Genomic DNA, 15,571 nt, shown 5'->3' on the forward strand with positions numbered 1-15,571 from the left:
GAGGGCTTTGAGACTCAGGAACAACTAAAGTTTACGGTGCAAGCTGGTGTCTTCTGTATTCTTCCATGATGCTCACGTTTGATAGGGCTTGAGTTTCTAAACCATGTTAATTGTTTTGTATCCCAGTATATCAGCAAGGATAAAATTAATAAGCATTTTGTCTCCTCATGCTCCACTGCAAAAATAATTGTTCTCTTTTTGTTTTGTTTAGCCATATATTGGCAGATTAGGCATTCCTCACGGACCATCGGGAGAAAAAGTTGCTGTCGTTACAGTTGACAACTGTGACACCGCAGTTTCTGTGCGATTTGGAAGTCATATTGGAAATTATTCATGTGCTGCTCAGGGGACACAGATTGGCTCCAAAAAGTAAGATAAAATACTTGTGTACTTCCAAGCTATTTTATAATTCTGGTTGAAGAGTCTTTTAAAATTATGTTTTATTAAAAATCATTAAAATGAAACCAAGTATAATTTAATTGTTAAAATTGGTTTTACTAGTATTCAGTTTTGCATTCTGCTCCATCCGTGGTGGTGTAGAAATGGCTAATTATAAGATATAGGAGCAGAGTTAGGCCATTCAGCCCATCTAGCCTGCTCTGCCATTCAATCATGCTTGGTTTATTTCCCAACCAGCAACTACTCAACTAACTGGGACAGGCTGCTAACTTATTCTGAGTTTTCCCTGATTCTAGTTTGCATATTTTCTATCCTTGGATAGTGAGACCTAACTAGCTGATCTGAAAGTTTGATAGCCAAGCAGACTATTTTGACCCTTGTATTCCACCCTCTGATTTTTAGTTTAAGAGTTACAGAAATATTCTCCAAATAAAATCCGCAAAATTTTCCTCCAGATTCACTTCACAAGAAGTTTTAACCAAAGCTGTTTGCGTATTCATTACCCCCGCCCCCCCCCCACCCCCACAATGCCTGTTTGTGTGAAGAGAACAGGAACAGGCATTTTGAGATGAAGAAAACCAGAGCCAAGCATGGTGTTGTTCTTTTCAAATGATAATCGAAACGATCCCTTCTAGGGCAATGTAGATAACTCAACAGTGATCAATGAAGCTTGGGTTACTAATTGTTCCTCTCTCCTTGGTCTGAGCTGCTAAGATCAACTTTACTGGATCCCTGGTGTCTCAGCTGAGATCAGCTAATATTGTGCAGACTCACAAATGAACCTTCATATCTTTTGTCTCTTTGGACACCTGCCATCTCCAGTAGGTTGACGTGAGTGTTATTCACAGGATGACATTCAGACAGCTTCCACATTCCACCCTCAGTCCTTGTCTCTCCAAAGCAACATTATTCTGACCTCGCGTTGATAGTCAACTAGGAAGGGGGGCCAGAATGTTTGGATCCTCAGCCTATTCCACCACACAAAGTCATGACTGATTGGTGGCCCAGCTCCATATATAAGCCTTAACAATTTTCATCAGTCACAAATGTAAAATTTATAACTAAAGCATTGACTACAATTTTCTGAAAAGAATTCTAAAGTTCTATCTTCTCTTTTCATAGTGAAGCACTTCTTGCCTTTACTCCGGGCTGTAATTTTGGGCTAAGTTCCCTAGCAATAATTTCTCTCCAACTCCCAGATCAGGTTCTTTTAATACCTTCAATTTTTTTTTTTAATTCAGGCAAATGTAACACCAGTCTGTGTAATCCTCCTCTTGATTTAGCCCTGGGTAATCAGGCAACAAAATTAGTTTTTCTGGTGTGTCAGAAGAGCAACACTGTGACTCAAAGACACCTGTCAGAACTCTGGAAAGAGACTACTTTGTGGCTTCCGCACATTAGCGTGCATTTGTACAGCAGCTCCCTATACTGGTTGTATATTGTACTAACACACACAAAATGCTGGAGGAGCTCAGCAGACCAGGCAGCATCTATGGAAAAGTCATTTTTGGCCGAAACCCTTCATCAGGACTGGAAAAAAAAGAGACAAGAAGTCAGAGTAAGAAGTTGAGGGAGAGGGTGGAAGAAGTACGAGGTCGTAGGTGAGAGGGGAAACAGGGAGAGGTGCAGTAAAGAGCTGGGGAGTCAATTGCTGAAAGAGATACAGGGCTGGAGGAAAGGGGAATCTGATAGGAGAGGGCAGAAGGCCATGGAAGAAAGGAAAGGTAGTGGAGCACCAGAGTTTCGGTGGAAATGTCGACTGTTTACTCTTTTCCATAAATGCTTCCTGGCCTGCTGAGTTCCTCCAGCAATTTGTGTGTATTACATTAATTTCTACCATTGGCAGATTTTCTCTTGTTTGATATATTGTACTATTTTGCCATTCCGATAGAAGAAGGGCAGATTGTTTGAACTCCCAATCTATTACACCACATAAAGTCATGACAGATTAGACTGATAGCAATATTACTATATCCCTATGCTACCAATACAGTATTGGTTTGTTAAGGTTGTCATCGCCTTGGGACATAGTGGGGATAAACTCCTACTACCTCTGGCAGGCATCTCAAAAAGCCTTTGACTATCAAGCCCAGCCCAGCCCCTGGCCTTCACATGTGGCGTATCTACTGAGCCCAGTTGAACTGTTTCTACTGCCAGGAAAAGGGGTGAAAGCAGGTTACTGGAGGCAGTTGGGGCTCATTGGCTGTGGCTGGCATCTCACCTAGAAGAAAGAAAACTCTGATCTCAGACCTCCGCTTTCTTATAACGATACCCACTCATGGGAAGGCTTTGGGAGTAAACCCTGAGGAAAAATCTGGAGCTGGAGTCTCTGAGGCAGTCTTTTATTGAGTTCAATGCTGACTGGCAACTCCTGCGATGCCGCTGGTGTCAAACTGTATCAGTCCTTGCCATGCCTTTGGATTCATCAGCTGTGTGGAGAGGTAGAGTCTGCTGCATGGGCAATAACTTGCTCTCCATGTCATACTGCCCTGGTTTACGATCACGTAGACAGCTGGGACACAATGGTTGACCCCAACCAGTGAAATGTCTCGGATACCATTCCAAATGCATAAAAGTCACACAAGAGAAATGTTTTTAAATTACAAATACAAGTGTTGTATTATTTGATTGCGTTATTTTAAATTGATTCTGGTTGTCTGTAAAACTCTGTATTCTCAGCATTGTAGACTAACTTCAAAGCTGTGTTCTTCACCAACAAAGAGAATTCGTGCTCTTTTCATCTTCTTCAGGTCTTTGGATTTAACCGGGCCTTTATTGCTTGGAGGCGTCCCAAATCTTCCTGAAGACTTCCCTGTGCGCAATCGTGAATTTGTGGGGTGCATGAGGAACTTATCCATTGACAATAAGCAGCTGGATATGGCGAGTTTTATAGCAAATAATGGCACACTTGCAGGTAAGTAATGAGAACTTTTTGCAAAAGTGCCCCAGTGTGAAATAATAGTGAGGAGAAATGGATCTAGCCATGAACGTATAGCATTTTCAACTGTACTGTATGACTGGCATTAATCATGTTTTTATGGCGACATCGTGTAACATTGGAGGTTTATTAACTATCATTAATTTAAGTCCTGTATGAGCTCATTACTCTTCATAATGTTTATGAATTTGTCGAATGTGGTCTTCACAGGAAAGCCCATCCAGTGAAGTGGTGGTAAGGTACCTTCTTGAACTAGAGTCATAGAGAAATACAGCACAGAAACAGGCCCTTTGGCTCATCTAGTCCATACCAAAACCACTTAAACTGCCTACTCCCAAAAAATGCACCCAGACCACAGCCCTACCAAACTTTGCTTAAACATTGAAATTGAGCTCACAATCACCACTTGTACTGACAGCTCGTTCCACACTCTCATGACCCTCTGAGTGGAGAAGTTTCCCCTCATGTTCCTCTTAAACTTTTCAACTCTCGCCCTTACCCAATGGTTGTAGTTCCACCCAACCTCAGTGGGAAAAACCTGCTTGGATTTACCCTGTCCATACCCCTAGTGCTGAGAACTTATTCTCACAGAGCTGCAGGACTTCAGGTTCTTCATCCACTTGGCTGTTCCGAATTAATATTTCATATCAACATGGTTTCCCAGCACTTTAGGCTTTTATGTCAGATTTTGTTTTTAAATTTGATTCTGAGGGCCTTACCAGTTCTTTGGCAGTTCTTGTACTCTTTTGGGTCATAGTTACTCCCATTACACTGCTGGCCTTTGGGGCAGCAATGAAGGTCCTCCATCTCTGTCTGTCCTTGGCCATCTTCTCCATGGAGCCCCAGGTGTGGTTCAAAGCCCTCATTTCTGCCTCTGCGGTATGCCGCCAAGTTGCCTTTTGTCTCCCGAATTTCCTCCGCCCTTCAAGGATCCTATGACGTGCTATCTTGATGATGGAGTTGGCCTCTCTAATGTTCCACAACTTATCCTTGCTACTGTTTATAGAATATGAACAACTTGAATATCTTACATAATTTGCACATATCTACCCCAAAAGTGCTGAGTAAATCTTGTTCACCCTTGTTGGAAAGATGTGATAAATGGCTGCCAAATAAGAGGAGAAGCTCAGAATGGAGTTATTGGTGAACAAGGAAGAGAGATTGAAAGTAAATGCCTTTACTTGATTGCAGGGTGTCCAGCTAAGAAGAACTTCTGTGATGTAAATATATGTCAGAATGGTGGACAGTGTGTGAATAAGTGGAATACATATAGTTGCCAATGTCCCTTACGATTTGGTGGCAAGAACTGTGAGCAAGGTGAGTGACTTAATCCACTGTGGGTAAAAGGAGGCTTCCTTTGGATTGATGCAAACCTCAGATCTAATTTAACCCACTGAGTTTATACCAACAATTTCCACAATATCGAAACACAAAAAAGTCTGCAGATGCTATAAGTCCAAAGCAAAACACACACAATGCTGGAGGAACTCGGCAGGTCAGGCAGCATCTATAGAAAAGAATAACCAGTCGATGTTTCATGACAAGACCCTTTCTCAGGACTGAAGAGGAAGGGGAGGACACCAGAATTAAAAAAGTGGGGAGAGAGGAAGGAGGATTGCTAGAGGTGAAGGGTGAAGCCCGGTGGGTGGAACAGTCAAGGGCCGGAGAGGAAGAAATCAGATTGGAGAGGAGAATGGACCATAGGAGAAAGGGAAGGAGGAGGAGACCCAAGGGAAAGTGATAGGTAGGTGAAATGAGTAAGAGGCCAGAGTGGGGAATAGAAGAGGAGAGGATGAGGGTTTTTTTTGACTGGAAGGAGAAATAGGTATTCATGCCATCAGATTGGAGGCTACCCAGACAGAATATAAGATGTTGATCCTCCACCCTGTGGGTGGCCTCATCCTGTCACACGAGGAAGCCATGGACCGACATGCTGGAACAGGATTGGGAATTGGAATTAAAATGCTCGGCCACCAGCTTTTGAAGTGTTTTACAAAACGCTATATTCCAAAGTTCCAGGGGGAAGCATAACCCAAATTGACACCTTCTTGATTCTCTAGAGTTATCCATTTTAAGCGAAGAACAAAATAGAAGGATGACTGCTGACATAACTGAAGTTGAATTAAAAGCAGCAATTAGTAGGCTTAAATCAAGCAAGTCACCAGGATCAGATGGGTATACGGTAGAGTGGTACAAAAAATTAAAAAATGAGTTAATTCCTGTTTTACTCCCCACACTGAACTGGGCTCTAAAAAAGGCACAAAGGCCACCCAGTTGGAAGGAAGTGATAATCTCAGCTATACCAAAAGAAGGCAAGGATAAAGTGGAATGCAGGTCATTTAGACCAATATCCGTTCTTAATGTAGATGATAGGTTATTTACCTCCATCGTGGCCAAATGATTAGAGGAGTTTCTACCCATACTGATATGTAATGATCAGGTTTTATGCGACAATGCCAGACTCAAGACAATATACGAAGGACACTTCACATTAAGAATCATATACAAAAAGATAAAATCGAAGCAATAGTGATAAGCGTAGATGCTGAAAAAACATTTGATTCGGTTAATTGGAACTTTCTTTACAGAGTTTTACATAGATTTGCTTTCCAAGACACAATTATTAAAACTGTACAGACACTGTATGACAATCCTACTGCTAGGATTAAAATCAATGAATATTTATCAAATAGTCTTACCCTAGAAAGGGGCACGAGACAGGGTTGTGCATGGTCACCACTACTCTTCGCGTTATATCTGGAACCATTAGCTCAATACATCAAACAAAATGAAGATATCAGGGGAATTACTATTAAAGGGACAGAGCATAAATTGGCTTGTTATGCGGATGACATTTTGATCTATCTAGGGCAACCAACATACTCTTTACCTAATTTGATGCAATCCTTTGAACAATATGGTCAATTATCAGGATACAAGATCAACATAGATAAAACCCAATTACTTTCATCTTACTTTCACCAAGAGAAATTGAAAGTCGATACCCCTGGGCATGGCACACAGAGTCTTTCAAATATTTGGGCATCATTATGCCAAAAGATTTGGCAAAATTATCAGAATGTAATTATCAGCCTTTATATAAAAAAAAATTAAGGAAGATGTGGCAAGATGGAGCCTGATTCCTTTTCTCATTCTCAGTTCAAGGATTGAGTCTATTAAAATGAATATACTACCCAGACTGTTATATCTCTTTCAGACCCTACCAATAGAGATTAATCGAAATCAATTCAATGAATGGAACAAGATGCTATCAAAGTATATTTGGCAGGGTAAAAGGCCTAGAGTTTGTCTCAAAACTTTGCACTTAGCAAAGGAAAAGGGGGGATGGAGCTTGCCTTCTCTTAGAGATGATTATTTTGCAGCACAGTTGAGAGCTGTGATATGTTGGTGCAACCCATCATATGACGCTCAATGGAAAAACATTGAGGAGCGGGTACTTCCCATCCCCATACAAGCAATTTTGGCTGATAACAACCTGCAACCTGCAAAGGTACATAAATACTAGGTGAAATTGACTCTTAAAATATGGAAAACCACTATAAAGAATATAATCTAGAGGGAGATATTGCAATTCTTAAATGGTGTGCATATGACTCTGATTTTACACCAAATAAATTGGATGTTAGATTTAAGGACTGGACAGCTAAAGGAATAACAGTTCTTTGCAACATAATTAAAGAAGGAACACTGTTCAGTTTTGAAATGCTTAAAGAGAAACACTTATTAGAAAAACAAGATTTTTATCTGTATTTACAGATGCAACAATATGTTAATAAGATGCTTAAAAATGTAACCAAGGCAAATACATGCTTGATAGAGCTCTTTAGAAAAGTATATAATTCAGATAATGGTAGTAGAATCATTTCAAGCATGTATAAGGGGTTGTCAAATCTTAAAACACATTCGACTTCATACATTAAAACAAAATGGGAGAAGGAAGGAGCTATAATTATATCTGAGGAAGAAGGGACAACAATATAGAGATATCAATGGAAGTGTACCAATTCACAGAAATGGAGGGAGTTTGGATGGAAAAACTTGATAAGATATTTTATTACACCCTCTCAGAAATCCCATTATGATAGTAACCTCCCTGTTTGCTGGAGAAATTGCGGAAATCAAAATGCAAATCATTATCATATTTTTTGGAACTACCCTGTTATCAAAAACTATTGGAGGGGGATACACAATGCCCTACAAGACATCTTTAAGTGTGAAATACCCTTGGAGAGTAGGACCGTATATTTTGGATATATACCTGAAGAATGGTTGAAAAGAGATAAATATTTAATGAATATACTGTTGCTGGCTGGTAAAAAGACTCTTACTAAGAAATGGTTATCACAGGAGAGCCCAGCTTTAAATACATGGATGGAAATTACAATGGACATTTACAAAATGGAGAAGATAACAGCAGCTGTTAATCATAAGCTGGAGCAATTTGATTCATACTGGGAAAAATGGTTTAACTACATAATGCCTCATAGGCCTGATTTTATTCTCACAAATCAATGAATCTGTTGTAAAAAAAAAAGATCACTCCCTACTTGTACATAGTTCTTTCCTTTTGCTTGTTTTTTCTTTCCACTCTTTTCTATAAGTGTATACCTCAGATAAATACTGTGGAGATTTGTGATATATATGATTATATGATGTATGTGTACAATGTCTGAAATACATCTTATGGAAATGTTTGTTTGATGAACTTAAATAAAAAAATAAATTACAAAAGAAAGATGCTTGGCCACCGGGGAGTTCCGTTTTTAGCGGATGGAGTGGAGGTGATCGACAAAGCAGTGCCCCTATTTACAACCAATCTCGCCAATGTAGAGAAGGCTGCATCAGGCGTACTGGACAGGTAGACGACCTCAGCAGATTTGCAGGTGAAGTGTTGCCCCACCTGGAAGGACTGTTTGGTGCTCTGAATGGAGACGGTTGGGAAGGTGTAGCACTTCGGCCACTTTCAGGGATAAGTGCCGGGAAGGAGATTAGTGGGGAGGGACAAATGGACAAATGGAATCTCAGAGGCAGCGATCCCTGTGGAAACCCGGGGCGGGGTGAGGTGGAGGAAAGGTAAAGATATGTTTAGTGGTAGGATCCCTTTGGAGATTGCAGAAATTACGAAGGATAATGTGTTGGATGTGGAGGCTGATATGGAAGTAGTTAAGGACAAGAGGAACTTGATTACTATGAAGGTAGCGGGAAGATGGGGTGAGCATGGATATCAGGGAAGTGGTGGAGATGCAGGTGAGGGGGCAGTATCTATGATGAGGAAGGGAAACTGTTCTTTGAAGCATGAGGACATCTCGGATGTCCTGGAAAGGAAAGCCTCATCCTGAGAACCTAGAAAAGGGAATAGCATTATTACGGGAAACAGGGTGGGAGAGGTATAGTCAAGATAACTGTGGAAATTGGTAGGTTTGTAAAAGATGTCAGTTGGCAGTTTGTCTCCAGAGATGGAGTCAGAGAGATTGAGAAATGGGAGGGAGGTGTCAGAGATGGACCAATTGAATTTAAGGCAGGGTAAGTTAGAGGTAAAGTTGATGGAATCGGTGAGTTCAACGTGGGTACATGAAGCAGCACCAATACAGACGTCAATGCAGTGGAGGAAGACTTATGGAGCGTAACTTTGGAAGGCTTGGAACATGGACTGTTCTACGTAGCAGATGAAAAGGCAGGCATAGCTGGGGTCCGCATGGATGCCCATGGCTACCCCTGAAGTCTGGAGAATGTGGGAGGAGCCAAAGGAAAAATTGTTGAGGGTGAGGACCAGTTCGGCCTGATGGAGGAGGGTGATGGTGGAGGGGAACTGGGTAATGTTATTGAGAAATAAATATCTAGTCTGACACTGATCTGGTGACTACACAGAGGGGAAATGGCTGTGCTGTACTGATCCTTTGACTGTTTATGGCTCTAATAAGTTAACCTATTCAGTGACTCTTGCTCCAAATGAACTACCAAAACCATATATTGCTTGTGACTTTATGTGCAGTAACATTTGTAAATTGATCAGTCAGGACACTGATCCACTTTGGAGGAGCACAGTGACATAACAAGTAGAGGTGCTGGCTCACAAGCGTGATCACTCAAGTTTAATCCTCACCACCAATGCTGTTAGTGTGGAGTTTGTACGACCATGGTTTGGGTTTCCAATGTGTGCTCCGGTTTTTTTCCCACACCCCAAAGAACTGCTGGTTGGTTAAGTTGATTGACAGCTGTAAATTGCCCCAAGTTGTAGATGAGTAGTAGGTTCTAGAGGGGAGTTATCAGGGACGAAGAGAGAATTATCTGTCAAGTGTAAATTATTATTGATGTGAAGTTAGTAGACCAAAAAGCTTTTTTCTGAGCTCTTCAATCCTGTGGAGCTAAACCAAATATGGTTAACAGAGTCTTGTAAAAGTATCCGGCCCCCAACCTTTAGTTCACCTAAGTGAGGAATTTAACAGAGAATTTCTATTTGCAAATCTCAGGCTTTTCCCCCCCCCCCCCCCAAAGTGGAGCCCAAAAACAGGGGAAATCATAAAGCATGAAAAACCAAAAATGGAAAAACTGAAGTGTCAGCACTTCAAATATATTCATCCCCTTTTTCTCAGTACTTGGTTGACCCACCGCACACAGCTATTATAGTCTGTTCTCTAAGTCTCCATTGGCCTTGCACAATGTGATGGAGCAAGCTTTGCCTATTCCTCCTTGAAATGTGCTCAAGCTGTGCCAGGTTAGTTGGGGAGCGGTGGTAATCAGCAATCATGAGATGTCAGATTGAGTTAACATCAGAACTTTGACTGGGCCACTCTAGGACATCAATTTTCTTCATTTGAAGCCACTCCATGCTTGCTGTGGCCATGTTCTTTGTGTCATTGTCCTGCTGAAAGATCAACTTCCTCCCTATTTTAAGCTTTCTGGCAGAGGCTAGCAGGTTTTTATCCAGGTTCTCTCTGTATTTAGCTGCATTCATCTTCCCATCAGTCCTTACCAGACTCCCAGTCCTGCTGCTGAATAGCATCCCCACAGCATGGTGCCATCTCCACCATACCTTGCAGTGGTGATGGTGTTCCCTGGCTGATGCTCAGTACTCGATCGGCACCACATGTAGCACTTAGTGCTGAGGCCATCCAACCACAGGACTTCCTTTACAAAATCCTCCAAGGGTCACTTTGCAAAGTCTTTGCGGGCAAGGATATACTTTTTTTTTTAGCCAGGGCTTCTTCCTTGTCACTCTTCTATAAATACGCTTTTTATGCAAGGCCTTAGAGATTGTGGAGCCATAAGCTTCATCTCCAGTTGCAGCCACTAACTTCTGCAGCTCCCTCAGTTCGTACCACAGTTGCCTCTGTTACAAGTGCTACTCTTCTCTGGCAACTAAGTTTAGTGGGGCAGCCTGATATAGGCAGTGTGGCTGTAGTTGCATATATTTTCAACTTTTCCGCAATGGACTGCATTGAGCTCTGGGTTATGTTGAGATGGTCCTGTACGTTTCCCCAGATTTATGCTTCTCTATTAGCATTTCCCTGACTTGTCTTGAATGCTCTTTCGTCTTCATTTTGGTTTGGTCTGTTGAGAATCTACCATCCTGTTGGACTTAACAGAGAGAGGGGGTATTCATTCAGGTGATCCTCCAATTTTCAACATCAACAGATTGGGTGAGTTGGTTAGGTATTGCACCTGTGGAAAGTTAGCATAATAACTACAAAGGGGATGAATGCTTTTATCAGCCTCCCAATTTTGGTTTTTAATTTTTAGTAAATTGTTGACATGTTTTGGAATTTTTTTCTTTTGCTTTGACATGATGTGCAATGTTTTATAGGTTAACTCAAAAAAATCGTACTTCAATGTATTTTATAAATGAGACAGTAAAATGTGAAAATAGTTGTGGCAGCTGAATATCCTTTCAAGGCACTATAGCTCCACAAAGATTCTTGTGTGTAGATTACGTGTAGGATTACAAGTCCTGTTGTTTTAGACGGAGTCCTGAAATGTACCCTCCAAGACAAACAGGATCAGATTGTTTTAGCTGCTTGCATGAGGTTAACTTACAAACTTGGAACACTGAAATTTAAAGCCTTTGTTAAAGATATAGACATTTAAAGCAATTCCAAAAATAATATCCTTTTGTCAGAATATTTAATCAATTTCTGTGTAAAATGTCTTTAAACACTGCTGGGTTGATCTTGTCAAACAGTCAATACAGCTGCTTTTGAATATTCAATTAGTGGGAATGCCAGCTCTAATTTTAGCAGTTTGGTCATAAACCTCTGTGTGTTATGTTGTCATGATATGGATGTTCCACAGCTAGTGCTTGTCTTCAATTTGAAGTTGATAAGATATGACAGCATGGGTTATACCCCTTTGCACCTGTCTTTTTTTTATACACAAATCACAAAGGATCTTAAAGGATGGAAAACTGCCAGTGGTTATACCTCTGTCTAAAAAAAGAGTCAGGATAGAACTGATAACCACAGACCAGTCAGATGAACCACAAGGTACATTAAGTTTTAAAAACAGCAATTTGCAACTAAGTTAGCAGCCACTGGACAAATATGGGATGATTGGAGAAAGCCTCACCAGTTTTTAAAGGCAAATTATGTTTACGAACTTGACAGAATTTTTTGAAGTAAATAAGAGATGGCAAATGAGGGAAATACTTTTGATATCACACAAAAACACATCTAATAAATTGCCACATGTAATAATTCATACTAATAAAAGCGGTAAATTGGAATAAGAAGGATATATAAAAATATTTTAAATTAGTGGAAAATACTGTGGAACTGTTCATGAAAGCTTATGGAGGAGGGGAAGAAGCTATCTCTGAAACGTTGATTGTGAGTTTTCAGGCTCCTGTACCTCCTCCCTGATGGTAGCAATGAGAAGAGGGCATGTCCTGGGTGATGGGGGTTCTTAATGATAGATGGCACCTTTTTGAAGCATCGCTTTTGAAGGCACCCTGGATTCTGGGGAGGTTAGTGCCCATGATGGAGTTGGCTGAGTTTACAACTTTTTGCAGCTTTTTCTGATTCTGTGGTGACCCCCTCCTTACCAGACAGTGATGCAGCTAGTTAGTTAGAATGCTCTCCACAGTACGTCTGTAGAAATTTGGGAGTGTCTGTGGTGACATACCAAATATAGCCCCTGTTGTGCCTGCTTTGTAATTAGATCAATATGTTGGGTCCAGGTTAGATCCTTAGAGATGTTGACACCTCAGTACTTGGAAGTGCTCACCTGAACTTGAAATGGTAGAAGGGGGACCAGATGGGAGTATTTAAACACATAGAGTTCTGACAGAGAAGATGGATAGATGGAAATGGTGCCTATTGTCAGAAACCAAGAAATATTGGACATGGAATAATTCAAAATAAGGCTGGATGAAAGAATTTGCAGGACGGTGGGAAGGAAGCATAGAATGAGACCCGCTCAATTTATGTAGAGCCCTTTCAGATATAGTGGGACCGATAGCCTCCTCTTTTAGAGTAACTTTCCATGTTTTTCTGTTGAACCACTTGATTCACCTTTGTGTAACTGGTGTTTTTAACTCAGCAATGTTCATGCAGGTAATTCAGTAGCAAGGATGACTCTCACCTCTGCCTTACTGATAAAATTAGATCAGCAGTTGCACAGCCTACCGTATTATTTTTTAAGTCTCAGCATTGGCAAGGAGATGTGAATTAAATAATCCTTGGTTGCTTTTGTCTGCCTGCCTGAGTTGCTAAAGCCCTGTATGTTTCACATATTGATGTTGAATTTCACGGTAAGTGCAGTAGAGATTTCTGCAGAGTGATGGGCCTGTTCCACGTTTCCAAAGCTGAAAAGTCTTGATCCTCTTTGTCCCCTTCCGATAACATCACATTCTCTCAATGCCTGAATATCATGGAATAACTGGAAATGCTTTCCACCATACCTTTTGAATTTCACATTTCAGTACAGGCAGTCCCCGAGTTATGAATGTCCAACTTACAGACAATTCATACTTACAAACCAAGGCAAGAGAATGCTGTCCGCCATTTTAAGTCGGATCGCGACGCCATCTGCCATTAAGTCGTTGCCGTTGTCACTGTGTTGAGCGTTTAACTTTGTATTTGGCTTAAATTTTTCTTAGTAAGGTTCACCCTGACTCTGCCCCCCCCCCCCCCATTCCAGTTGGCTGGTGGCGCAGTCAGATCTGCGCCGGGCTAGAGAACAGAAGTTCCCGAGTTCAATTTAGTGACAGACCGCTCCCGTGCCGGGTTGATGTCAATCCAGTGACTCCCGTACCATCCGTGCCGGGTTGATGTCGAGCTCGCAACTCGACCTCGTAATAAAAACACTCACACTTCCAGTTTAAATTCCCACGCAAAATATTGTGGAGGATCAAATACCCAAACCCACCACAGCCCCCACTTATCCCATTTAACCTGTCTCAATCCAGTGCAGTTTAGCACCCAGGGAATTCAATGCTGTGGTCCTCGGGAACTGGCGTTGGTCGGGACCCGCCGTCCGCAGTGTTTCTGTTCCATTGACGGGAAGCAATCGCGATTGAAAATAAAGTGGAAATAATAAAGCGTTTGGAAAGAGGTGAAACGCCATCGGTCACTGGAAAAGCGTTAGACTACAGTCAGTCAATGATCGGAACAATTTTAAAGGATAACGGATAAAGTGCGAATAACGGAGCACGTGAAAGGCCCTGCCCCGATGAAAGCTACAATTATTACTAAGCAATGCAGTGGTTTAATTATTGGAATACATACATTTCTTAAGTGTTTTATATGCATAGAAAGGTAAAGTATATACTATATACTAAGACAAATGTTTGACTGACGTTAAATAATACCGGATGTAATTGTTCCAACTTACATACAAATCCGACTTAAAGATGGACTCAGGAACGGAACTCGTAGGTAACCCGTGGGCTGCCTGTAATCATATTTTCTCTAGGTTTTTATTAGTAGTGCTTTGCTTTCATGACATTTCTTGGTTTGGTTGATGCCTTGTGGTCACAAAACAGTGTAGAAACTGATCAAACTGCGACCAAAAGTCATTGCAAGGGGCTGTAAGAGAGCCTAGAGACTAGGGCCTGGAAAGCCATTGCTGAAGAGGAGTGAAGAAAGCATCATCTGGAGCCAGATATTGAAGCTTTGGGATTTCTGGACAGTGGATTATTGAAATTTAACTGTATAAGAGAAATAGGATCAATGACCAGGCACATAACAGGTGTGGAAAGGACTGTGATACTGAAACACGGATGAAATCTGACAAGAGTTAACTTTAGAATCAAATTGTCTCAAGGCCTCATCTTTGTCGCCATGGTTTCCATTATCGGCACAGCACCGTTAGCAAAAGTGTACGCAGTTCTTCAGTCAAACGTAAGGTGATTCTTGATTTTAATCTCCAGGTTAGGAGAGGAATGTTGACTCCACAATGCTGCTGTTATTTCCCAGCAAAGTCTAAGTTTCTGATCCTTAAGGGCTGTAAGCAGTGTACAGATCTCATGTCTTAGTTAAGTGCCCTTACTTGCATTGTCCTCTGTAAAACAAAAAATGTCTTTGTAACTAATCCCTTTAACACTTTTACCATGATGACAAAAAAAAATTTAAACCTCAAAGGTCTCAGTCTGAATAAGATTAACAAGATAATTTGTCCAACATATGATGCACGTACCATTCTCTAATTTTGTTAAAAGTGGCCATCACTGCCACCCTGCTGCAGATTACTCAGAGACCAATTGTATTAAAGTAAATCAACTGAGGGCATTATACAGTGCTAATAAATCTGTTTCCTTTATAACTAGAGTATTACTTCAGGTGCCTGAATTATACAAGTGACAGGATCTTCTGCTCTGACCCCTCCGCTCTCCTCTCCTATCTGATTCCTTCCTCTGCAGCCCTTTTCCTTTCCCACCCAACTGGCTTCACCTATCACCATCTAGCTATCTTCCTTCCTTTCCCCCCACCTTTTTATTCTGGCGTCTTTCCCTTTTCCATTCCGGTCCTGAGAAAGGGTCTCAGCCTGAGACGTCACCAGTTTGTTCATTTCCATAGATGCTGCCTGATATGATGAGTTCCTCCAGCATTTTCTGTGTGTTGCTTTCGTTTTCCAGCATCTGCAGAATCTTGCCTTTATGATTTGCTGATTATAATCTGTGTGCTTGCATCAATATTCGTGATTATACAACATTTCTGTTGTGGAATGGGGAATTTTCCCTTGTCACTGCAGCTGGCCCTGCCTTGCACAGGTTCTACG

General features: G+C 41.2%; 1 protein-coding gene across 4 annotated transcripts in view; it reads left to right on the forward strand.

Moving 5' to 3' along the window:
* LOC132403786 (cadherin EGF LAG seven-pass G-type receptor 1-like) overlaps positions 1 to 15,571 on the forward strand; it is a 368,758-nt gene that overhangs the window by 264,634 nt on the left and 88,553 nt on the right. For all 4 annotated transcript variants that reach the window (XM_059987470.1, XM_059987471.1, XM_059987472.1 and 1 more), the window contains 3 exons: positions 212 to 369; positions 3,150 to 3,313; positions 4,529 to 4,654. In XM_059987470.1, the coding sequence (XP_059843453.1) occupies positions 212 to 369; positions 3,150 to 3,313; positions 4,529 to 4,654 (448 nt within the window). The remainder of the gene's footprint in view (positions 1 to 211; positions 370 to 3,149; positions 3,314 to 4,528; positions 4,655 to 15,571) is intronic.

Source organism: Hypanus sabinus, chromosome 13 (assembly GCF_030144855.1).
Source record: "Hypanus sabinus isolate sHypSab1 chromosome 13, sHypSab1.hap1, whole genome shotgun sequence".
Lineage (NCBI taxonomy): Eukaryota > Metazoa > Chordata > Chondrichthyes > Myliobatiformes > Dasyatidae > Hypanus > Hypanus sabinus.